At 35.6% G+C, this 26,279-nt stretch overlaps 1 protein-coding gene across 3 annotated transcripts in view; it reads right to left on the reverse strand.

Annotated features, from left to right (window-relative positions):
- MAP4K5 (mitogen-activated protein kinase kinase kinase kinase 5) overlaps nt 1-26,279 on the reverse strand; it is a 155,333-nt gene that overhangs the window by 49,236 nt on the left and 79,818 nt on the right. For all 3 annotated transcript variants that reach the window (XM_081227155.1, XM_081227153.1, XM_081227154.1), the window contains exons 10-14: nt 23,663-23,794; nt 21,671-21,733; nt 19,133-19,214; nt 17,862-17,978; nt 5,541-5,619 (exon numbers count right to left, since the gene is read on the reverse strand). In XM_081227155.1, the coding sequence (XP_081083281.1) occupies nt 5,541-5,619; nt 17,862-17,978; nt 19,133-19,214; nt 21,671-21,733; nt 23,663-23,794 (473 nt within the window). The remainder of the gene's footprint in view (nt 1-5,540; nt 5,620-17,861; nt 17,979-19,132; nt 19,215-21,670; nt 21,734-23,662; nt 23,795-26,279) is intronic.

Below are 26,279 nucleotides of genomic sequence, written 5' to 3' on the forward strand. Positions count from 1 at the left end.
TATCTATCTATCTTATCTATGTATCTATCTCAATGAAAGTCTAGATCCAGTAAATACAATATCTGAAATAAAATTCACTGATGGGCTTAAGCAGCAGACTGAACACTACAGAAAAAAAGGTCAATGAACTTAAAATTAGGGTAACAGAAACTAAACTTAAGTATAGAGAACAAAAACATCTTATGTGTATTTATGGGGGTCAGGGAGAACAGAGCCTCAGTGACCTATGAAACAACATCAAGTGGTCTAACATGTAACTGGAGTCCCAGAAGGAGAAGAGAGAATCTGGGACAGAAAAACTAAGAAACAGTGTCCCCAGTTTGATTAAAAATATCAATTCATAGATCTAAGAAACTCAATAAACACCAAATAGAATGAAAAGAAAAATGCACCTAGGCACATCACAGTCAAACTGCTAACAAAGCAACAAACAAAAAACCCCACAAAAGTTTCAAGGTATAGTACCTATTAAGAATCCAACTGATGCACTTAAATACTTGCTATTTTGTGCCTTTAAAAAAAAATCTGAATTGATGTCATGGATTGTGTTGCAACCTGCAGCTTAAAAAATACCAATGTAGAAGAACATATAGGTATGCTATACTTCAGATAATTTTTCATAAATAGTTTTCCTGACAACAGGAAAACCAAAACTGTTGTTTTGGTTATTGTATGGCTATTTCTAGGATGGATCAAAAAGGCTCAACTTTAACAATGGCCAAAAAATGCTGCTTGAGTTTGTGTTTCCTACCTGGGAGAGCTCTAATTACTTACCTAGTAAACACTCACTTCTCTAGAACTGTTACTAAGGAGATTTGTGAGACAATACATCTCAAAATCTCTATCACCTTTATCATCCCAAGTCTTTACATGAAATAAAAAGGACAAATGGAATTTTCAAACTTAAGTTGGGTAAACTTTCAGAAATTCTTAGATCTCCTTAACCTAAAGTAGGTTTTGCTTCTTTATTTGTTTGGCTTGAAAGAAAATGAGGTCAATTCCCTAGAAGCCCATTAACTCTCTCCCAATGAACCCAAAACTGAGCATCTTATACATCTGGGAATACTGGCCCCAACTCCAGTTTCTACATTATTACAGACTAATACAGCTGAAACTTGTACAGTACACACAGTTTTATACTCAAACATGTCCAAGAAGTGTTTCCTCTGAATAACCTTTTCATTTAGAACTCAGAAACTGCCTTCTGGAAAACTTCTCTCTAACTTCAATAAATAGAATCTTGCCAGGTACTGTTAACAACTAACACAACAGTAAAACAGGGTGATGATCCTTGTATTCCTGTGTCTTAATTATAGAGACATGGGCCAATTTAAATCAATGCAAGATTGTCTTAGTAGGACATCTCAAACTGGAGATGAAAAAAAATCTTCAGAAGTAGATGACTGCAAAAATCAGTTTCTACACAAGTCTGTTGAATCTAGCTGATGACAGCATGAATCATTTGCCCAAGACCCATGGAAAAAGATGACCGAAGACACTGATTATCATACTTTAATGTGCATACTATAGCTCTTGAGCTACATTTTTTCTTCCTTTGCCAGTTGAAACTTTTGGATTGTTGACAGACTTGTTACCTCTTAATCATGCTACCTGTAGAGTCTTTATTCTTAATACTGCTCTGTGTAACCTTAGTGAGTCCTTGGTATGAGTCCAAATACCTGGCTAAAATTTACTTGTGAGTCAGCTAAAATCATACACTTAAACTGACAGTTGGGCAGTCATTTTCTTTGTTGATACTCTCATAACCCTTTGGTGCCAATTCTTTGTAATTAGTTGGCTTCCTAGGTAACTGTGAAACCGAGCAGGACCCTATGGGGCTCCTGGGCACAGAAGCCTTTCTGTCCCCTGTCTCTTGACTCCAGCCTCCATGACCTTTCTTGAATTCCAAAGGGCAGATTCGAACTGGTTGCTAATCCGGGAAGGGATGCAAAGACAAGGGAGGGGCAGCCAGGGAACAACAGTGCAGCCTTGGGGCAGGGTCCTGGTTCCACCTCAAGGGATACACATAACAATGCCTTTAAGCTCTTTTAAGAGGTCAGCATTCTTCATACCAGAGAAAGACCACCTGAAGCTACATTAAAAGAACCAGAGAAGCTCATCAAGATTACCTGAGGCCAGATTAGAAGAGTGGAGGCCCTGCACACACTCTAATCTTATCAGCAACGCCACCCTTGAACAGTTGTTACAAAACTCCTCATCAAATCCTCCCAGGTTGGGACACATAGCTTTTAGGGGCAGGAGCCCTCTCTGTCGCCCTTTGCCTGGCAAAGCAATAAAGCTATTCTTCTCTACTTCACCCCAAACTCTGTCTCCGAGATTTGATTTGGCACCAGTGCACAGAGGCCGAGCTTTCGGCATCAACTGGACTCAACCAAAAGGTGACTTTTAAGATGAAAACTTTTTTTTTTTAAAAAAAATAGGGAATTTAGGTAACACACCCATATCTGGATCAGAATGAGAAAGTAATCTGCCTTGCCATTCATCAGACTGGGAGGACAGACACAAATCCAAATGCAAAGTCAGGAAGAAACAATGTTTCTCCCAAGGATATGCTGCATATGTAAAGTATCACATGATGACCCCCCCTCTCTGAATTACCAATGCTATCTTACTGAGAAACATCATTCTCTAAAATCAGACTGTCAGAAACTTTGCTGTATGAAATCATATTCATTAAAATGAACCATTCCATTCTTGCCTGGAAGATTTAAGTCAGTGAGAGAGGAGCAGCCTCAATTTCCAACCTACATACAGAGCTTCAAATAAAGGGGTTACTGAATACAACATTCCAAGTTTCCAAGGAAACAGGCCTCTGAGTCTATTTTTACAGTATAGACTCTTTCATACACATCCCTACTTTAAGTTTTCACCTAAATTTCACTTGAACTCCACTTTTTCCAAAAACCCTCTAACTCTTCTTTTCCTGTTTAATGAGATGTTCCATAGTTCCTCTGGTACATGTTCTCACTCATTGCAAGGAGTCAATAAATCTGACTTTGTTGGACTATACATTTGTCCCTGGTGGTCTTAGATCAGGCCAGGATCATAATAATTAGTTATGTCCACTAAAAACACATAGTAAGGATGATTACAATAATCATAATAGCCCCAAACTGGAAACAAATCAAATGCCTGTCAAGTAAAGAATGGATAAATTGTGGTATAATAATACAATGAAATATTACATTACAATGAAAACAATAAACTATTATTGCTACACATGACACGAATGACTCTCACAGACATAATGTTGAGCAAAAGAAATCAGGCAAAAAAGGTGCATATTGGTTAATCCTATTTATCTTAAGATCAAAATCAGGTAAAAACCAATCTATAGTGACAGAGATCAGAATAGTGATTAGCCTGGGCAGTGGGAAAGCAGGGAGATACAGGAAGATGGAAGGGTATTGATTGTGAAGGAGCATGAGGAAGCCTTCAGAGATTCTGATAATGTTCTATATCTTGATCTGGATGGTAGTTTCATGAGTGTATACAAATTTAAAAATTCATTGTGCAGTACACTTAAGCATTTTACTATATGTAAGTTATCAGATCAATTTTAAAAACTGAAACAAAAAACTAAGAATAGAACTAACTAGGTGTGTATGAGATCTATCAAACAAACAAAAACAAAACTATAAAACAATCCTGATGGACACAAAAGAAGACTTGGGAGAATTTAAAGATAAATTGACCAATAAAATGAACTTCAATTCTACTGTCTTCTGTCTGGTACATGAAGCACATAGGGCTCACTCCATGAAGATATTAGTAGTCCAGACACTTATAAGTTAGTGTACAAATTTATGAGATCTCAGTAAAAACACTGATTTTTTTTTAACTTGGTAAATTGATTCTTACATTTATGTGGGGAAAATACAATAGTCAAATATCATAACAGAAAAGGATAGCAACATGGTGTTTGTGTGTGTGTTTGTGTGGAGGGGGTGAGGGACAGTAGGAGGAGGATTATTTCTATCACTTTTTAACAGGTATAAAGACATAATAATCAGAATTATGAGCCCAGCACAGGACTAGGTATATTAATGCAACAGAATAGAATTTCCAGAAGAAGCCCTAAAATATATGTGGCAATTTAGTACATAATAAAGATGGCATATCAAATCTATTAGCAAAAATATCAAGTTCTTAATAAATAGCATTGAGGCAAACGGGTAGATATTTAGAATGAAACTGAAGTTGAATTCATATTTCATACCTTCTACCAAATAAGTTAATACCTTATATCAAACATTTAAATATTAAAAACATGAAACTGTAAAAATACAAGAAGAAACAATAGGAAAATCCTTTTTATAACCTTAAAATCAGGAAGACCTTACTAAATATGACACAAAAGACAAAAGCTATACAAGAAAAGATACACTTAGACTACATTAATTGAATACTATACAGCTGCATAAAATAAACACAATAGCTTTTAATGGAATATAACTTTGCTACTTTTCTGTCTGGTATTGGAAGCCCAGAGAGTTCATTGGGGATTGTAATAAGAAGATAGCATAAGAACATATCAGCAATCTGGGACTGCCAAACACAGAAAATCTTGAATTATTAGTGTAACTATGAAAAGATCTGACTGAAACAACTGATATGGGAAGGACATTCTAACTCTCCAATGACCTAGATTTCCAAAGCTGTATCCAGAAAGCTAGAAATGTCTGGTTTCAAAAAAACAAAATGCTCATCTGCAATAATTCTAATTAGCCTAAATATATAATAAATTATCTTCCTCCATTATGGTTTATAATTTTTATTTATGGCTTATTTTAATGTAAACTACTTTAAACCTCGTTTGAAACAATTATGCATTTAATATACTTATACCTAAAAATTCTCTGCAAATCTGTTCTTCCAAATTAATGTGGCCAAAATGACAAATATTAATATAAAATTTCTGTCAATGATTTATTGAATAAAAATCAATCTCCCCTTTTAAATATGCATTTTAGAAAATATTCACCTTATTGTTAACTTGACTTAAAAAACTGAAACCAACCCAAAGGTCCAACAATAGGAGCTACAATACATCAACTCAATAAAAGAGGATAAAACCATTAAACATAATGGTTACAAAGCCTAGGCTAATACATAGAAAATACTTCTGACTATGTTAAGCAAAATTTTATGTATAGTATAAATTCAGTCATGTAAAACTATATGGGAAAAAACATGAAGGAAATTCAGCAAAATATTATCTGTGGGCTGGTGTTGGGTGATATGATTATGGGCAATGTTAATTTTCTACTTTTTTCCTCTTGCAAATTTTCTGCAATAGACATATATTGACTTTATAATTAGAAAATAAAAACTATTTAATTATAAAACCAAGAGAATTCCATTACAAGCCAGAAAAGCAGCCTTTATTTTAGAGGTATCCTGTTATGTTAAAGTATGTAGCCACAGTTAGTGAGATTTTATTATTCCAAAAAATTCCACAAGAACACCCAGCTCAACCCTCCAAAACCACCAATTGAAAATGTATACCAAACACATACAATTTATTTCTGAAGCTGTCCGTTCAGCTCTGGCATTCCTGTTTGTAGATCTAATGGTATGACGAATGATTGCATGGGGCTGTGAATATAAACATAATACATACACTTTAAAAAAATTCAGTGACAAAGTTAGAAGGTCAAACTTTCTCTTTTTAATTAAATTATTATTTATTGACAAGCATGACTACTTACTAATAAATTGTAGGATAAATATTTAAAAAAATGAACACTAAGATACTTTAAAAGTGTATTCATTTAGTCCATGTTTATACTGTATAAAATATTGAAGAGATGCAAAGAAAATCAGATGGAAATGTTACCTTCAAAAGAGCTTACACTCTAGGAAGATAAGACACACACTTATAAGATTAGAAAATTTTAAGTGGCATTCATTAAGATTACTATTAATGCCCAGGGGAAGAAGAAATGACTTCCACCTGAAGGGGTAAAGAAATTCTTCATGACAGAGCTGTAACCTTATGTGAGGCCTTGAAGGACAAGTAGGCACTGAATGTGCAGCAAGGTGGGAAAAGCATTTTAGACAGCACAAAGAATATGAACAAAGTGATACAAGAAAAAAAGGAAATTGTGGAGTGTTTAGGGGAATTGGAGTTGGTTATTATTTGACTGCAGTGAACATTAAGTGAAGAGATGACAAAGCTGGAAAGACAGACTTGAGGATGAGCCACATCATGAAAGGCTCTGAATGTCTTGGCAAAATAATTTTTTGGAGATTCTACAGAAAGGGAGTGCCGTCACAAGAGTCAGCTTTAAGAGTAACCTGATTAAATATGTAAGAGGGTATGGAGGGAAGAAATACTATATGGAGGGAGACTGAGTAAGAGTATTGTAGTAAACCAAGGGAGAAAGCTTACCACTTCCACCCTTTTGTATAAGCTCCTGATCTTTTGAAACAATGCCTTCAGCTCAACCCCTATCTACCAAATTTCTGATGACTCATTCTCAGCCACTGATGACTCGGACAGTGGCTCAGATGTCTTTTCCTCTACTTTAAGACCTACCATGATACCAAAGGACTTCAAAAGACCATTGCTCTGGATTTAAGTTTTCTGACCTTATCTCTGAAGACCTTCTACCATACTTCAATGCACTCTACACTACTAAGATCATATCCTGGACTCTGTCATCCACTCTGATATATGAATTCACATAATACTCCAAACTTCTCATCCTTTGAACTTACTCTCTCATTTACTCCAATAATTTTTTTTTTTTTTTTTTTTTTTTTTTTTTTTTGCGGTACGCGGGCCTCTCACTGTTGCGGCCTCTCCCGTTGCGGAGCACAGGCTCCAGACGCACAGGCTCAGCGGCCATGGCTCACAGGCCCACCTGCTCCACGGCATGTGGGATCTTCCTGGACCGGGGCACGAACCCATGTCCCCTGCATCGGCAGGCGGACTCTCAACCACTGCGCCACCAGGGAAGCCCTCCAATAATTTTTAAATGCTCACAATGAAATCTCAAGTCCATCAATCCATTACTTTCTCACTCTCCACATGCATTTCTCCTATCTTCACTTTTTTTCCTATCCAGTTGAGGGCTGGTGGCCCATAATTTCAAGCAGTCTCTTGCATATATCCTAAATTTGATTTGCCTCCCCTCCCCAACTCCTGCCATCCTTCTGTACAATGGCATACCAAATGACAACCCTGGAAGACTTAAACTACCTTTGATTAATATCTGAAGTACCAATCACTACTGCTGGAGGAAAATTACACATTGAAAATAAATCTCATCTGAGCCTTCAACTTTGCCCACAAACACTTCTCTAGTCATTTAACCCATCCATTCTCCTCAATTACTATTTCATAGCTTCACCACCCTTTTCAAACCCACCTCCTCCACACTTTCAGGAGATGACATTGCCACCTAGCTCACAAAGAAAACAGAAATCAAATAGAAGATAACTTCTAGCTATACTCTCAAACTATCTTCCTCTTTAATGCAAGGAAAGAAGTATTTCTTTTCTTTTTTTTTGTTAATCTGAAATATATTTAACGCACAATATTATGTTAGCTTCTGACGTACTACAGATTTGACATTTGTATACATTAAGAGGTGATCACCACTATAAGTGTAGTAACCATCTGTCCCCATACAAAATTAGTATTACTGACCATATTTCTTATGTTGTGTATAATAACCCTGTGACTTAATTATTATATTACTGGAGGTCTGTTCCTCTTAATACCCTTCACCTATTTTGCCCACACCCACAAGCCTCCCTTCTGGCAAACACCTGTTTCTTTTCTGTATCTGAGTCTGATTTTGTTTTGCTTTGCTTTTTAGATTCTTTAGATTCCACATATAAATGAGATCATGTGGTATCTGTCTTTGTCTGACTTATTTCATTAGCATAATAGCTTCTAGACCCATCCATGTTGTCAAAAATGAGAAGATTTCATTTTTAATGGCTAAATGATATTCCACTGTATATATATACACCATATCCTCTTTATCCATTAGGTTGCTTCCATATGTTGGCTACTGTGAGTAATGTTGGTACATGTATCTTTTCAAATTAGTGTTTTTGTTTTGTCCAGGTAAATACCTAGAAATGAAATTGCTAGATAATATGGCAGTTCTGTTTTTAATTTTTTGAGGAACCTCCATACTGTTTTCCATAGTGGGTGTGCCAATTTACAATCACACCAGCAATAACACCCTTTTTTTCCACATCCTTGTCAATGCTTGTTATTTGCTGTCTTCTTAATGCTAGCCATTCTGACAAGTGTGAGGTGATGGCTCATTGCGGTTTTGATCTGCATTTCCCTTATGATTAGTGATGGAGCATTTTTTATGTGTCCATTGGCCATCTGTGTGTCTTCTTTGGAAAAAATGTCTATTCAGTCCTCTGCCCATTTTTTATTTGGGTTTTTTTTTTTGATATTCAGTTGTATGAGTTCTTGGTATATGTTGGATATTAATCCCTTATCAGGATATATCATTTGCAAATATCTTCTCCCATTCAGTAGGTGACATTTTCATTTTGTTTTCTTTGCTGTGCAAAATACTTTTTAGTTTGATGTGTCCCATTTGTTTATTTTTGCTTTTGTTTCCCTTGCCTGAGGAGACATATACAAAAAAATACTGCTAAGACTGATGTCAAAGGCCATACTACATATGTTCTTTTTCTAGGAGTTTTATGGTTTCAGGTCTTACATTTAAGTGTTTAATCCATTTTGAGTTCTTTTTTGTATATGATATGAGTAAGTAGTCCGGCTTGATATTTTTGCATGCAGCTGTCCAGTTTTCCCAATACCATTTATTGGGAATATACTACTGTATATTCTTGCCTCCTTTGTCATAGATTAATTGCCCATATAAATGTGGGTTTATTTCTGGGCTCTCTATTTTGTTTCATTGATCTAAGTGTCTGTGGTAGTGCCAGTACCACACTATTTTGATTACTGTAGCTTTGTGGTATAGTTTGAAATCAGGGCGTCTGCTTCCTCCAGCTCCATTTTTCTTCCTCAAGTTGCTTTGGCTATTTGGGGTCCTTTGTGTTTCCATACAAATTGTAGAATTGTTTGTTCCAGTTCTGTGAAGAATGCCATTGATATTTTGATAGGGATTGCACTGAATCTGCAGACTGCGTTGGGCAATATGGTCATTTTAACAATATTAATTCTTCCAATCTATGAGAACAGTATATTTTTCCTTTTTTTTGTTTGTTTGTTTTTTTGGCTGTGCTATGTGGCATGTGGGATCTTAGTTCCCCAACCAGGGGTCAAACCCATGCCCCTTCCATTGGGAGCACAGTCTTAAACACTGGACTGCCAGGAAAGTCCCTATTCTTTCTGATGCAGTTGTAAATGGGATTGTTTTCTTAATTTCCCTGATAGCTCATTTTTAGTGTATAGAAATGCAACAGATTTCTGTATATTAATTTTGTATCCTGCAACTTTACTGAATTCATTTATTAGTTCTAATAGTTGTTTTTTTTTCTTTTTTACTGCATCTTTAGGATTTTCTATATATACTATCACATTATATGCAAACAGTGACAGTTTTACTTCTTCTTTTCCAATTCGGACTCCTTTTACTTATGTTTCTTGTCTGACTGCTGTGGCTAGGACTTCCAATACTATACTGAATAAAAGTGGCAAGAGTGAGCAACCTTGTCTTGTTTTTGATCTTAGAGGAGATACTTTCAGCTTTCCACTGTTGAGCATGATGTTGGCTGTAGTTTTGTCATATAGGGTCTTTATTATGTTGGGTATGCTCCCTTTATACACACTTTGATGAGAGTTTTTAACATAAATGGATGTTGAACTTTGTCAAAACTTTTTCTGCCATCTACTGAGATGATCATGATTTTTGTTCTTCAATTTGTTAATGTGGTTCTCACATGGATTGATTTGTGGATACTGAACCATTCTTGTATCCTGGGATAAATCTCAGTTGATCATAGTATTGTATTATTGTACACTGTATTGTATTATTCTTTTAATATATTGTTGAATTCGATTTGCTCATATTTTGTTGAGGATTTTTACATCTATGTTCATCAGTGATATTGGTCTGTAACTTTCTCTTCTTTTTTTTTTTGTGGTGTTGTTGTCTGATTCTAGTATCAGGGTGATGCTGGCCTTGTAGAAAGAGTTCACAAGCATTCCTTCCTCTGCAATTTTTTGGAATAGTTTGAGAAGGATAGCTATTAACTCTTCTCTAAAAGTTGGGTAAAATTCACCTGTGAAACTGTCTGGTACTGGACTTTTGTTTGTTGGAAGTTTATTGTATTACTGATCCTATTTCCTTAACGGTAATCCATCTCTTCTTATTTTTCTATTTCTTCCTGATTCAGTCTTGGGAGTTTGTACGTCTCTAGAAATTTATCCATTTCTTCTAAGTTGTCCATTTTATTGGTGTATAATTGTTTGTAGTATTTTCTTATGATTCTCTTGATAATCTGTTGTGTCAGTAGTAACTTCTTTTCATTTATGATTTTATTTGGTTCCTCTCTGTTTTCTTCTTGATGAGTTTGGCTAAAGGTTTACAATTTGTTTATCTTTTCAAAGAACCAGCTTAGTTTCATTGTTCTTTTCCATTTTTTTTAAAGTTTCTATTTCAGTTATATCTGCTCTGATCTTTATTATTTATTTCCCTCTACTAACTTTTGGGTTTGTTTGTTCTTCTTTTTCTAGTTCCTTTAGGTGTATGGTCAGATGTTTGAGATTTTTCTTGTTTCCTGAGGTAGACATCCATCTCTAAAATCTTCCCATTTAAAACTGCCTTTGCTGAATGCCATACATTTTGGATGGTTGTGTTTCTATTTTCATTTGTCTCCAGTTATTTTTTGATTTCCTCTTTGGTTTCTTCAGTGACCCATTGGTTGGTTAATAGCATATCATTTAGCCTCCACATGTTTGTGTTTTTTTGTAGTTTGTTTCTTGTAGTTGATTTCTGGTTTCATACTACTGTGGTCAGAAAAAAATGCTTGGTATGATTTCAATCTTATATTTATTGAACCTTGTTTTGTGGCTTACCATGTGATCTATCCCGGAGAAGGTAGCAGTTGAAAGCATATATACTTTGCTGCTTTTGGATAGAATGTTCTATTTTATCTATTAAGTTCATCTGATCTAATGTGTCATTTAAAACCAGTGTTTCCTTCTTTCTGGATCTTCTGTCCATTGACGTAAGTAGTGTATTAAATTCCCCTACTATTATTGTGTTACTGTCAATTTCTCCCTTTATATTTATTAACATTTGCTTTATATATTGAGGTGCTCCTATTGGGTGCATATATATTTACAACTGTTACATCTTCTTGGACTAATCTCTTGATCACTGTGTAATGTCCTTCTTTGCCTCTTGCTACAGTCTTTGTTTTAAAGTCTATTTTGTCTAATATAAGCATTGCTACAGCTTTTTACAGATTTCCATTTGTATGGAATACCTTTTCCCATCCCTTTACTCAGTCTGTGTGTGTCTTTAGATCTGAAGTGAGTCTCTTGTAGGCAGTATATATAGGGGTCTTAACTTTGGGTCCATTCATCCATTTTGTCTTTTTTTAAAATTTTCTTTAAAAAACTTTTTAAAAAATTTTATTTATTTTTATTTTTGGCTGCACGCAGGCTTTCTCTAGTTGCGGTGAGTGGGGGCTACTCTTTGTTGCGGTGCGCGGGCTTCTCATTGCAGTGGCTTCCCTTGTTGCACAGCACGGGCTCTAGGTGTGTGGGCTTCAGTAGTTGTGGCATGTGGGCTCAGTAGTTGTGGTTTGCAGGCTCTAGAGCGCAGGCTCAGTAGCTGTGGTGCACAGGCTTAGTTGCTCTGTGGCATGTGGGATCTTCCTTAACCAGGGCTCGAACCCATGTCCCCTGCATTGGCAGGCGGATTCTTAACCACTGCACCACCAGGGAAGCCCTCAATGTCTTTTGAATGGAGCATTTAGTCCATTTACACTTAAAGTAATTATTGATAGGTATGTATGTGTTGCCATCTTGTTAATTGTTTTCTGGTTGTTTTTGTAGTTCTTTTTTGTTCCTTTCTTCTTTTGCTCTCTTACCTTGTGATTAAATTACTAGTGTTATGTTTGGATTCCTTTCTCTTTCTTTAGGGTGTATTTATTATAGGTTTTTGGTTTGGGGTTACCATGAGGTTCACAGATAACAACAACACACACACACACAAAATTATTTTAACCTGATGATCTCTTAAGTTCAAACACATTCTAACAAGCCTGAATTTTTACCCCCTACCTCTGCCTCATGTTTAATGCTTTTGACATCATGTTTTACATCTTTTTTGTTTTGTGAATACCTTAACTATTTACTGTGGATATAGAAGACTTTACTACTTTTATTTTTTAACTTTCATACTAGCTTTATGAATGACTGGTCTACTACCTTTACTATATGTTTGCCTTTGCCAGTGAGATTTTTCCATTCGTAATTTTGATATTTCTAATAGTGGTCTTTTTTCACTTAGAGAAATCCCTTTAACATTTTTTGAAAGCTGGTTTAGTGGTGTTGAACTCTCTTAGTTTTTGCTTGTCTGTAAAACTCTTTATCTCTCCTTCAAAACTGAATGATAGCCTTGCCAAGCAGAGTGTTCTTTGTTGTAGGTTTTTTCCTTTATCACTTTGAATTTAATGTGTCACTCCCTTCTGACCTGCAAAGTTTCTGCTGAAAAGTCAGCTGAGAATCTTATGGAAGTTCCCTTGTACATATCTAGTTGCTTTTCTCTTGCTGTTTTTAAGATTCTCTAACTTCAATTTTTGACATTTTTATTATAATACGTCTTGGTATGAACCTTGGTTTCTCTTTCTTTTTCCAGGTTAGGAAAGTTTTCAGCTATTATTTCTTCAAATAAGTTCTCTGCTCCTTTCCCTCTTTTCTTCTTCTGGGATCCCTAGAATGTGAATGTTAGTACACTTGATATTGCCTTAGGGGTCTCTTAAACCACCCTTGTTTTAAAAAATTCTTTTCTCTTTTCCCTCTTCAGCTTAGGTGATTTCCACTACTCAGTCTTCCAGTTCACTGATCCGTTCCTCTATATAACCAAATCTGTTATTATTTCTTTCTAGTGTGTTTTTAATTTCAGTTATTGTATTCTTCAGCTCTGTTTGGTTCTCCTTTGTTTTCTAACTCTTTATTAAAATTCTTACTGTGTTCTTCCACCCCTCTCCTGTGTTCATTGAGCATCTTTACGATTATTACCTTAAACTCTTTATCAGTAGCCTGTGTATCTTCTCTTTAATTTTTCTTGTGAGGTTTTGTCTTGTTCCTTTGTTTGGAACATAGTCCTCTGCTTCTGTTTGCCTAGTTCTCTGTGTTTACTTGTAAGTATTAGGTAGATCAGCTATGTTTCCTGAATTTGGGAGGAGTGGCCTTATGTAAGAGACATCCTATGGGACCCAGCAGCACACCACTCTGGGCAGCAGAGCTATATGCTCTAGGCATGCCCCCTATGTGGGCTGTGTGGGTCCTTCTGTTGTGGCAAGGCTGACCACTGTGGGTGTGCTGGTGGGTAGGCATGGCCTCTGGCCCAGTTGGTTGCTAGGACCTTACTGGTGCAGGGTCCCAGGGCTGGTGCTGGTCTCCTGGTGGGCAGGGCCAGGTTCAAAGGCAGCTAGCTATGGGGATCAGGGAAGCTTGGGGTTGGTGCCAGCACACTGGTGGGCAGATAAGCCCCCAGCACTAATAGGGTAGCGGGAGGACTCCAAAATGGTGCTTGTCAGCATTGATGTCCTAGTGGTAGAAGAAACTCCCAAATATAGCTGTTGCCATCTATATCTTTAGGGGGACTACCAGTTGTCTCCTGCCGCTCCAAGAGGTTCTGCAAGATCAGCAGGTGGGTTCCTTTCAAATTACTGGCTCTGTGCTAGGATTTGGACTATGTGAGATTTTGCACACGCCCCGTAAGAGCAGAGTCTCTGTTTCCTACAGCTCTCTGGCTCTCTTGTATGCAAGCCCAGGATGGCCTTCAAAGCCGATGTTTTGGGGGCCCATCTTCCCAGTGCAGGACCCCTCAGCTGGGGAGCCCGATACAGGGCTCAGATGCTTCACTCCTTGGGGAGAACATCTGCAATTGTAATTATCCTCCTGGTTGTGGGTCACCTACCCAGGGAGGTGGGTCTTGACTATACCATGTCTCCACCTCTCCTACCCATCTCATTGTGGTTCCTTATTTATGTCTTCAGTTGTGGAAAGTCTTTTATGCTAGCCTTCAGGTCATGTTCATAGATAGTTGAAATTTGGTGTGGCCACTGGAAGAGGTGAGCTCAAGGTCTTCAAGGCACCATCTATGCCACATTTCCCAAGAAAGCCTTTCAAGAAGTGTTTCTTTAAGATCAAGTCCCTCATTATAATCTAGATCTCACCTTCTCCTTCCTTTTCAAGGACTTTGTTTGACTCTTCTATCTCTAACTATTGGGTCCTTTTCATAAGCATCCTGTTTAAACTTTTTTGCCCCATATAAAAAAAAATCAATCAATCAATAGCCAAAAAATAGAGACAGAAGACAGACAAATCCACTGTCAACTCATTTCCCTCCAACTACTGCTCTATCTTATCCCCCTCTTTCACAACTAAATTTCATAAATAAATTTCTCTTTCACAACTAAATTTCATAAATAAATTTATTTTTCAAACCACTCCAGCCTAGCTTCACCTCTAGTATTTTTATATTATCCTTTTTTTAAAATTATTTATTTATTTATTTGGCTGTGTTGGGTCTTAGTTGCGGCACGCTGGATCTTCATTGCAGCACATGCATTCTTTCGTTGCAGCACTCAGGCTTCTATCTAGTTGTGGCGCCCAGGCTCCAGAGCACACAGGTTCTCTTAGTTGTGGCACACAGGCTCTAAAGTGCACAGGTTCAGCATTGTGGCATGTGGGCTTAGCTGCCTTGCGGCATGTGGGATCTTAGTTCCCCGACCAGGGATTGAACCCACGTCCCCTGCATTGGAAGGTGAATTCTTAACCACTGGACCACCAGGGAAGTCCCTAAATTATCCCTTTAAAGTAATCAAACACCAACACCTAAATCCAAAGATTTCTTTAATGTAATTTCTAGGCAGTATTCTTGTTGAAACTTTCCTACTGTCTTTTAATGTTCTTTATTAATCCTTTGCCATTCCTCTTAGGGTACGAGATTTTTTAATTTGGGGGAGAAATTTCCCCCAAAAGCTGTCCTAGGCCTTCTTCTCATTCTACATGCTTCCCTTGGATGATCACATTTACTCTTTAAGGTATCAACTACAACCATTATATCTAATAACTCTCAAATTTATATCTCTAGTCCAAACTTTTCTCCCCAAGCTATAACCACATATCTAACTCCTAATAAGACTTCTCCATTTGGAAATCTGGTGCAACATTAAAATTACCATATACAAAACTGAACTCACCTTTCTTCCCAAACCTGATCTTTAGTATTTCTATCTCAACAAGTGGCACTTTTATATCCACCCAGCTGTTCAAGTCAAAATCTGGGAGTAACCCTTTTATCATGCCCCTCCCTCATTTCTACATCCAATCACCAACTCTCTCATATAATTCTTTAATTAGTTCACTTTTTCCATCCTTTCCCTACCATCCTATTACAAAACATCAGTATCTCTATCCTGGATAACTTCAACAGTCTCTTAAGAGGACTTTAGGAATGAAAACACCACTCTGAAGTCAGAGATCTTTAAAAAAAAAAAAATGCACATCTGATTACATTACTCCCTTACCCTTTAATGGTTTCTACTGCCCTTAAAGCCCCCAATTTTTTTCATTTGAAATGTCTAGCTTTGTGACCTCATCTCCCACCAAATTCCTTCCTTGTTTTCTGCTCTAACAGACTGACTTTTCTTTAATTCCTCAAGTATACCACACTCTCTCTTATCACTAGGGCTTTCAAACATGCTATTATTCCTTTTGCTCAGAACACTTCTGACTGGTCTTTTAATTACTATTTATCCTTCAGGCTTTCATCTTACATATTGTTTCTACAGTGAGTCCTTTCCTGTCCCTAAAATATGCCTGCATAGCACCCTGTCTTTCCCATTTTGTAACAGTTATCACACTTGTAAATTATTTGTTAGTATTTCTAAGTTTCCTTTGAGACCATTCTGTAAGTTCTTTGAAGATTGGGATCATGTCAATCTCATCCACTATTGTGTCTCCAATTGCCTGGAACAAGGTTTTGCATTTCAAGGACTAAAAACTATGGCAATATCATTAAACAGAAATAGAGAATTCCAAGGGTAAGAGTGGATTTAGGAAGCCTGGCAAAATTGTGTGGGGAATGAAAGAGGAGTCTGGTTATTTACATAAGCAGTGAAACACTAATTGAGGAATCAAGTAATATCTAATGCTTCATTTAAACTAAAACAATTTGAACAATTTTGAGTTTTTAAGAGATTAAAATCTTATTATTAATTATAACAAGTCTGCAAATGATGGTTTAAGTAAAAAGAAATCTATGTATGGCTGGTTTATTTAATATTTTCAATTAAAGTTCACTTAACATTCAATAAAATATTCACTGGGTACCTTACGACATGACAAGACTATGTTATATACTAGACAATGATTAGTCTGCAAAGACTGTTTAATGACTATTTCTATTAACTATATATATAGAAATGATGGTATATTAACTAAGAGTAGGTTCTAAAGTCAGTTTGCCTGGATCCAAATCCTGGTTCCACTACTTGCTAGGCATATGATCTCGGGCAAATGAAATTACTTCTATTCTTTCTCCTTCATTTCTTATTTGTAAAATGGGGATAATAATAGTACATATTGCCAAGGACTGTTTTGAGTATGAGTTAACATGGAAATTATTTAGCCTAACACTTGGTACACGAAGACTATCCAATGAATGTTAATAGTTATCATGATACTTATATGATATAATTTGAAACTTAAGTACCTGAAGTAGAAAATTTCCTTCAATAAATAATAACACATAAAGTTTAGTCCTATAGTCTTACCAGAACTGAAGATAAAGGTATAAAGGGATATAAAGGCATAAAGAGAAATGAAGAGACAGAAATAAAAAGGAATCATAAAAGAGAGAAAGAGATACCAGTGAAAAAATATATTTATGCTATATATAGAGAGGCATAAACAGGTACCCGACAATGGGCAGGAAATCCGTCATTCCTGATTTACAAGTCGTGTTGTTAAATATATTCAAAATAATTCTACATATTTTCAGAGAAGACAAGCATAGTTATGAATAGCTCTATATGTAATTACATAAGAAATAATAGTTTTGAATAACTATTAGAAAATATAGCTTTTTCTATGGGAACCTCAGCTTAATTTTAAAAAATGATTTGTATTCTGTTTATGATCTGTGTAACAGAGAAACTAAAAAAAAATGACCACATGGATTTCTAGGGAGCTTCTTTTGTGAAAAATAATATGTACATGTGCTCTGGCTAAACTTTTGTTCTCCTAGTGCAAAGCAATGCTCCTAAAACCTGTATTGTCTTGGAAAAGATCAAACTCTCACTACAGAAGCTGAGGTCTAGGGAGGAAACACTTATGGATTTCGGGAGGAAAAAGGCACAGATGTGATTCTAATTGTAGATACCTCTTAATAACTTTAAGCAAACCAACTAAGAAAACAAAATGTTACAGTGCTAAGAAGAACAGTAATCCTAGTTCCTTCCCAAAACTAGGATTAAGAAAACTATCAATTGGTAATTATGAGGAGGACAAGTATAGTTTACACTGCTAATTAATCTTTGTTACTAAATCTATTTTAACTAACTTAAAGAGTGAATTAAAAAAACAAAGTCTAAGGCCACATTAAACATTTATTTTCAAATATTAGACTGCAAGCATTCCTTACCTCAAAGTCATCATCATCTCCTTCGGTGTAATGTGCATGGTTGTCTGGATTATTCACTTTGTCCAACAGTTCAACTGCTAGGGCCCTAGAGAGACCTGGCTGTCCTACAAATGTATGCTAAGTAAAAACAAAACAAAACAAAACTTCATGAGTATGTTTTTATATCTATGGCTCATAGAAATTGCTATTTGATCTTTTCCATTCAGTAACTATAAGAGACAAGCATATGGAAGCCTACTAATGCAAATAAATTAGAGAATGTATTAGTAAAAATATTAATCAGAGAATTCATAATTATATATTATAAAGCTAAAGAACCATTGTGAGGTAAATTTATAACATGAATAATTTCTCTATTTAAAGTTAACCAATCCATGTTAGGTTGTCAAATTACAACCTTGGCTGTAACAATGACATTTATTATGCATGTCATTATAATAATATGCAAATGAATACTGAGGTACAGTCCATATCACAATAAGAAAAAAGCATCTATATTTGCATATATTTAATTCAACAAAATTATGTTAATATAGAAAGATACATAATTAAATTTTTTAACATTTAAATAAAGTTTTCTTAGAGTGTTATAATCAACTTTTTCTAATATAAAAGTATTTTATAAAGCCATGCACACATAAGAGCATTCTATAAATTTACATAAGAAGTCAAGAAAAGCAATTAATTTTATTTATTTTTTAAACATCTTTATTAGAGTATAATTGTTTTACAATCGTGTGTTAGATTCTGCTGTACAACAAAGTGATTCTGCTATACATATACATATATTCCCATATCTCCTCCCTCTTGCGTCTCCCTCCCACCCTCCCTATCCCACCCCTCTACATGGACACAAAGCACTGAGCTGATCTCCCCGTGCTATGCAGTTAAAGCAATTAATTTTAGATGAAAGCAACATTTTTAGAGTTTTCTCCAAGGCAGGGGTTGGCAAACTATTGTCCATGGGCAAAATCTAGTGCACTGCCTCCTCTGTAAATAAAGTTTTATTGGTTGTTACAGCCATACCCTTCATGTATACTGTCTATGGCTGCTTTTGTGCTACCACGGCAAAACTGAGGAGATGCAGCAGAGACTGTATGGCCCACAAAGCCTAAAATATATACTATTTGGCTCATTACAGAATGTTTGCTGACCCCTGCTGTAAGAGATCACTAACATTTTTATATTAAAAATCTAAATACTATTGTTCCAGTGATACGTCTAATTACTGCATGACTACAGAAAATACTCCTATAAATTCAATGACTTACAGTCAGAAGTCTTTCAGCAGTTGGTCTTTTTTTGGGGTTTTTGGTTAGTGCTATTTTGACAAAATTATGGAATGTTGATGACCTTCAAATAAAAAGAGACACGTACAAAAATATTTCACTAATATTAGTTCTTTGGTGTTACTAAATAAAATTAACTTACAAGCAGTTAGAAAGACTGAAACACATGATTTTTTTTTCTTTGGCCTCTTAGCTCTATATAAGCCAAAAAACTAAACCCAAAGCACAGTATATTCCTTGGAGAATATACCAGCTTCATCTCTTAAGTAAAATGCAATAAGTTAACAGAACACTAATATATAATCTCTAAAACATACACTAAAAACTAGAAATGGGTAGGTGTGTCATCTATAAGGTTTATAACCTTGTGTTCTAGGTACCACTTAGGAGTCAAAATGACCTTTTCTCATTGCCTAATTTATACAGTATGTAAATGTTTTGTTATATCCAAATTGTTGGGTGGCAATGAGGTAGGGTGAGTAATGTAAGAGACTGTTTAAACCCTTAAAAAGTCACTGAATTTCTCAGGAATATGGTCAAAGAAGAGGGAGCGATCTTTGTAAACAGATGAGTTTTCCTGCTACCTGTATTGATGAAATGCGGAAAGGAAGAAGATATAAATTAAAGGAATCTGGGAATTCTCTGGCGGTCCAGTGGTTAGGACTTGGCACTTTCACTGCAGTGGGCCCAGGTTTGATCCCTGGTCAGGAAACAAAGATCCTGCAAGCTGAGCGGCCAAAAAATTAATTAATTAATTAAGGGAATCATATTTTGATTATGAACTAAAGGCAAAGAGAGATACTGCTGAGAATCCACTGGAGGAGGGACTGGGCAAGAACCAAAGAGAATAACCTTGGGCTTCCCTGGTGGTGCAGTGGTTGAGAGTCCGCCTGCCAATGCAGGGGACATAGGTTTGTGTCCCGGTCCGGGAAGATCCCACATGCCGTGGAGCGGCTGGGCCCGTGAGCCATGGCCACTGAGCCTGCGCGTCTGGAGCCTGTGTTCCGCAACGGGAGAAGCCACAACAGTGAGAGGCCCGTGTACCGCAAAAAAAAAAAAAAAAAAAAAAAAAGAATAACCTTAATCATTACCAATGACAGCAACGACACAGCAGTTCTCTTCAGAGAAATCAAATCACTACATTACATTTGGTAGCTTGTGGCACACATATCATGGAGTGAGAAGGTACCTGAGACTGGCAAAGGTACTCCAATGGTAATGACTGTTCTGGAATCTGACTATGAACGCAGCTGTTTTAGCTAACAGTCATTCATTCCTGAATGAATATTCAGTCATTCCTGCCACAAAGTCCTCCAGTTCCAGTTTAGGAACTTAGGCTAACAACGAATAGGAAGAAACCCACGTCAATACAAAGGAACACAGCTAGCAGAAGGATATAAACTCCTAATTACTTCTACAGTGTGATTTGCCTTTCATTCCTGGCATTATCCCCAGAATGGCCTGGCTCCTAAATAATACTATTTACATACAGACAGGCTAATAAACATAAAAAAGTGGTTTAGAACTTGTACTGGGGACAGGCCTCTTAGAATCGGAAATAAGATATGGACTGTCTCCCCAGAAAAAATGAATACACATAAAGAATTCTGGGGGCTCATGGATTTCTCAAGATCTCCCAAGAGATCCATGTAATCTAGATGAAGAAATACTGAATTTAAGAATTTGGAAACTTTTATTTCCATGGCTTCTTTTATTAAATGTATGGAAAGACATTACCAGAAAAACAATTTTCAGTTTTTCCCATCTAATTGAAGACGTCCTTACGGACTATAATAGGCGAACTGCTTTACTTTGTACGAGAAACAAAAGATTAGGATGCAAATAAGTAATAACCTTTTGAATGTTAGGGAAAGAAGTAGAGAAAAGCCAGTAGGGATTGATCTTAAATGTCACTGTATCTGGGAAACCTTCTCCTATTACTTCTCATGGAAGTCAACATGTAATTAATGGAAGTAAAGGAATACAGGGCAAAATATGAATCTCCAAAATCTTTTTTTTTTTTTTTTTTTTTGCAGTGCGCAGGCCTCTCACTGTTGTGGCCTCTCCCGTTGCGGAGCACAGGCTCCGGACGCGCAGGCTCAGTGGCCATGGCTCACGGGCCCAGCCGCTCTGCGGCATATGGGATCTTCCCGGACTGGGGCACGAACCCGTGTCCCCTGCATCGGCAGGCGGACTCTCAACCACTGCGCCACCAGAGAAGCCCATCCAAAATCTTAATATATTCATTTCACATCATTTCCTCACCACACCTCCTATTCAAGCTGCCAAAAACTAATAAAATGCTCAGAGTTTTATGAGAGAAGTCCATTAGAAAGGAACACTGACCAGAAAATAAACCTAGATCCTTGCAATAGCTCTGCAAGTAAATTAGATGTGTAACTTCACAAAACTGTTTAATGCCTCTGGGTTTCAGTTTCATCACTTTTAAAATAAGGGAATTGAACCTCTGTCCCTTTCAGCCATAAAACACTATAAATCTCTATATATTCTATAACTCACCATTTTGTTTTGTCCTTTAGTTTCGGAGGCTGAAAATTACTTTTTGACATTAAGAAGAGGGCCCTGGAATAAAAATTTCAGTTAAAGAGCAATACAAAACACTTTTATTATTACATTTAATAATCAGAATCATATTCTGTAATGAATTTATGCAAGATTACTACATATGTAGGTACTCATGACAACTGATATGGAAATTAATACTTTATATTTTGGATACCTTAAGAAAAATTTCTCCTGGTTACAGAAAGGATCTTTAAGTTTCCAACAAGCTCTTATTCACATGGCAAAGCACCAAATGTTTGAGAAGGTTTTTATTACCATACCATTACATACATAACTAGTGTTATATCTTAAGCACAAGTCTATATAATTGTGTATCATTCTGTAACACACAGAGATGATATGCTACTCTAACATTAGGTTGTATGTTTAACCAAAGATTAGCCTCTACAATTATTTTGGGTGAATAGGCAAATTATACCCACTTCCTAGTCTGTCCCCTTTTGGACAATAATTTTCCACACTCTCTTGTTATGAATGATACAGAAATCAACCTACAAGACGACTTTCCTTCTCGATGAATTGACCTTTGACCAATTTTTTTTAATGGACTATGGGGCTAGATGGATGGAGGATTTAAGAAGGAAGTTTTATTTCAGTATTTCCTACAAAACCCCATATTTCCAAGTAAACTCCTTAATCTTTTTTTTTAAATACAAAAGATATTTTCTCTTTTTAAAAATTAAATGATTCATATATAAAGGAAAACCTTAAAAGAAAAAAAGTCTGATTCCTCCCACCTTAAGACATTATTTAAAATGTTCTGCTTTTCTTTTCAGTCTTTATCTAAATATTAACCAATTACTAAATTATTCTAATTATAATAGGTAATATTATGTTCTTCTTTTTTCACTAATAATCAGTTTTCCATGTTGCTTTGGTTTATATATATATATATATATATATATATATATATATATATATATTAGCTGCCCTTAACTGCTAAATAATTTGCTTAACAATTCACCAACGAATGGACATTTAGATTCTTCCTTATAATTCCTAAGTGAATAATTCTTAGCTTTTTCTTTTCTTGAATTATTTCTTAAGTATAACTTTCCCAATAGTGGAATCAGTGCAACATTTTTATTGCCCATAACAAATAACATCTAAATTATTTTCCTAAAGGCCTGTACTTAACAGCATTTCAGCTAAAAGCAGATATCTTTTAACTTATATATCTTTAGGTACTTGTGAGGTTAAATAGTTTTCCATGTTTCTTTAGTATCTGGTACCTGCTCATAAACAATTTATCTTTTGCTCTTAGAGTCTTTGAATGAGTTATCTACGTAATATATAGTAATCTGCTGTCTACCATATGTTAGGAGAATACTGTCTCTATTTTGTTGATTTTCTTTTTAACTTTATACTATTTACATTAAAAGTTTAAATTTTAGCCCAATTTATTTTTTCCTTCAAAATATTAAAAACCCCTTCACAGTCTCTCAAATATTTTTTTCTGAGATAATATACTCTAAAATATAAATGATTATACTAAGCATCGACCTGCTCCTTATCCCTAGACAAAGTAAAAAGAAATAAAATCAAATGAGGATAGAAAAAAACCCTCATTTGCATTCTATCATCTGTTTATAGATCCACTTAGGACAAAAAAACCCATTTTTAATTAACAGAAGAATAAGTAAAGACTTAAAAAGACTTTTTTAAACGATAACTGCTATATCCTAGTATGATTTTTAAAGGAAATTTGTTTTACGCTTCAGACAGTATAGATGATTCACTCTATGTTGTCTTAGAAGTAGCAATACAAGAGAGATTAGGTTTTAGATGAGATTATCCCTAAATCCCTCAGAACACTTTCACTATTTCAACATATTTTAAAATGAGCTTGGAATACCCAGGTTATGAGTATTTCACTCTCCCTGAAGACCTTTCTAGTAACTGCATAATTGTAAATACTGAGAACACCTCATGGGATGAAGATCAAACATAGGTGGCTGAAGCTCTCCAAGTTCAATTGCTGTTATTCCTACTGCCCAGATATCACAGAGTTGGTTGTAGCCACCATTCTTTTCTACTGCTGCAACTTCTGGGGCCATCCTAGAAGGAATCAATTAATATAACATTTTTATTTTTAAAAAATGATATGAAATCTGTCCTTTGTTATATTCACTAGACTTCTTGGAGGGAAAGAGGCTGAGAGGCATTTACTAGGAAAGAAGAAACTTTACTAGAAAAGACTTAATATAAGACGACATATATACACAGATACACACACTCTTTTAAAACTTATTTAAAAATCTTGAATCTTCTCCTCTGAATACTGTTGCTCTGAGGAAAAACTGTGTTGTCTTACTTTAGTTTCTGTTTTGTGAATCTTGTTTTATAACATGGGAAAAGAAAAAGAACACCTAAATCTCTGTGAAGGTCAGAGAAAAGCTCCCAAAGGAGGAGAGATTTATAGAATGAATTAGCAGGGAGCTAAGGGGGCTTGAGGAACCTGGACATTTTAGTCAGAGGAGTCAAGTACAAATGCAGGGGGATAGGAGAGCACGGAACACCTGGAAAGGTGATAGGACAGTGCTACTCAATATATGATCTACAGACAGGTAGGGCCATAAACAGCTTGTTATCAGTCTGTGATAAGTGCAGAAACTGAGAGTAGGTATTCTCATCCAGATCAATGGTCATTTTTTTAGTAGTTTATTTTTAATTTATTTTATAAATGTATGTCTGTGATGGACAGAAAATGAAAAAAAAAAAAAACAAGGTCATTCATCACACTTTGAGAGGGTCTAGAATGTATTCAGAAAATAAACCTCAGAGACAGAGGCTAGATAATGAATGGTCTACTGATTATATAAGGAAGTTTAGACTTTACTGTAAAAATGAAAGATTTAATTATGATATAAAACTCATGGCAACATAAAGGATAGTGTGAGAAGAGGTGAAACCAGAATCAGGTAGATGAGTTAGAAGCCTATCTGAAAAACACAAGGGAAAAATAAAGGACGTTTCAAAGGCAGTGGCAGGGGGCATAGAATGAAAGGAGCTGACTGAAGAGACTGATTTGAGTATAAAATGCTTGTGGATACTGAGTTAGTGCTATTATCAAACAACTGTTGAGTATATATAAGACTGAAGGTCAATTGAGTAGCTGAGTTGGAGTTATTTGGGAGTCGATGGTGTATAATGATGTCATCTGAAGTTATAAAGCATAGGTGATATTGCTCAGGGGACATACTCTTTTATTTTTTGAATGTTTATAATTTTAAAATTATTTTTAATTTATGTTGAATATCCACAAGGTAGAAGTTGTGTTTATGTGCAGTTAGGTTACACAAACTTATATAACACAATGTCTCTCAACTTAAGTGTGGTTAAGGATATAAAACACCTATATCAAAAATGCAACATGTAGACGTACATGCTACATGCAAGTACTACATATGGGTATAGGATTAAAGAGAAGAAAATGATCACCATGGAACAAGATGATTACAGGCAAGTTTCACAGAGTAAGGAAGTTGAGCTGGAATCCAGAGGAAACATAGATTTCATCTCCTGTGCCCACTAGAATCAGTGGTGGCTAACTGAGCGCCAAACTGACCAGGACTGTTGTCAACAGTCATGAGCCTATCCACTGACCATTCATCTTTTACAAATGATTTTTAATATCAGCAACTTATCCCATTGACTTGAATGACTGTACATAATTTCTTTATAATTCCTGTTACATATGCATACTTTCTCTCAATTTTTCATTATTAATGTGATAAAACTTTTCATATATCAATTTATGCCCCTCTGATAAATTACTACAAGCAGAATTGAGACTAAAGAACATAAACATTGCTTAAGGTTTCTGAAGAACATTACTGCCAAATTATCCTTCAAAACTGTTCTACTAACTTCCACTTTCACTGTCAAATATTTAGTGATAGTCATAGGTATTACCTATGATTCCAAATATTTTTTAATTTGATAGAAAAGAATATCATTGTTTATTTAATGTACAGTTTTGGTCATCATTGGGGGAAACAATTTTCATATTTTATGAGATTTCATATATTTTAATAACTGCTTCTAATTATCAGAAACATTCTTTTTATTGAATTGTTAAGAACTTATATATTAACGATATTAAAACCTAATTTGTCATATTTTATTTCTTGATTTGTTACTTGCCTTTTACTTTTGTTTAAGCTGGTGGACGTATAGAAGCCTTAAATTTTCATGTAGTTAAAACTATCGAACAAATCTAGCAATGTTTTATGCTTTTATGCCAAGAAAGGCTTACTCAACTCTTGAAGCAGTCAGTCACTGACAGTTCTTTTGGTTTCATCTTTATATTTAACTATTTCCATACACAACTTTTGAAAATCGAAGTGAGAATTTTTAATGTATAACTTGTGAATTTTTTTTTTTAAAGAAAAAGTATTAGCAATGTGAGTTTTAAAACTTTATATAGGGCTTCCCTGATGGCACAGTGGTTAAGAGTCTGCCTGCCAATGCAGGGGACACAGGTGTGAGCCCTGGTCCGGGAAGATCCCACATGCCGCGAAGTAACTGAGCACCACAACTA

Source organism: Mesoplodon bidens, assembly GCF_964165515.1.
Source record: "Mesoplodon bidens genome assembly, chromosome: 3".
Classification (NCBI taxonomy): domain Eukaryota; kingdom Metazoa; phylum Chordata; class Mammalia; order Artiodactyla; family Ziphiidae; genus Mesoplodon; species Mesoplodon bidens.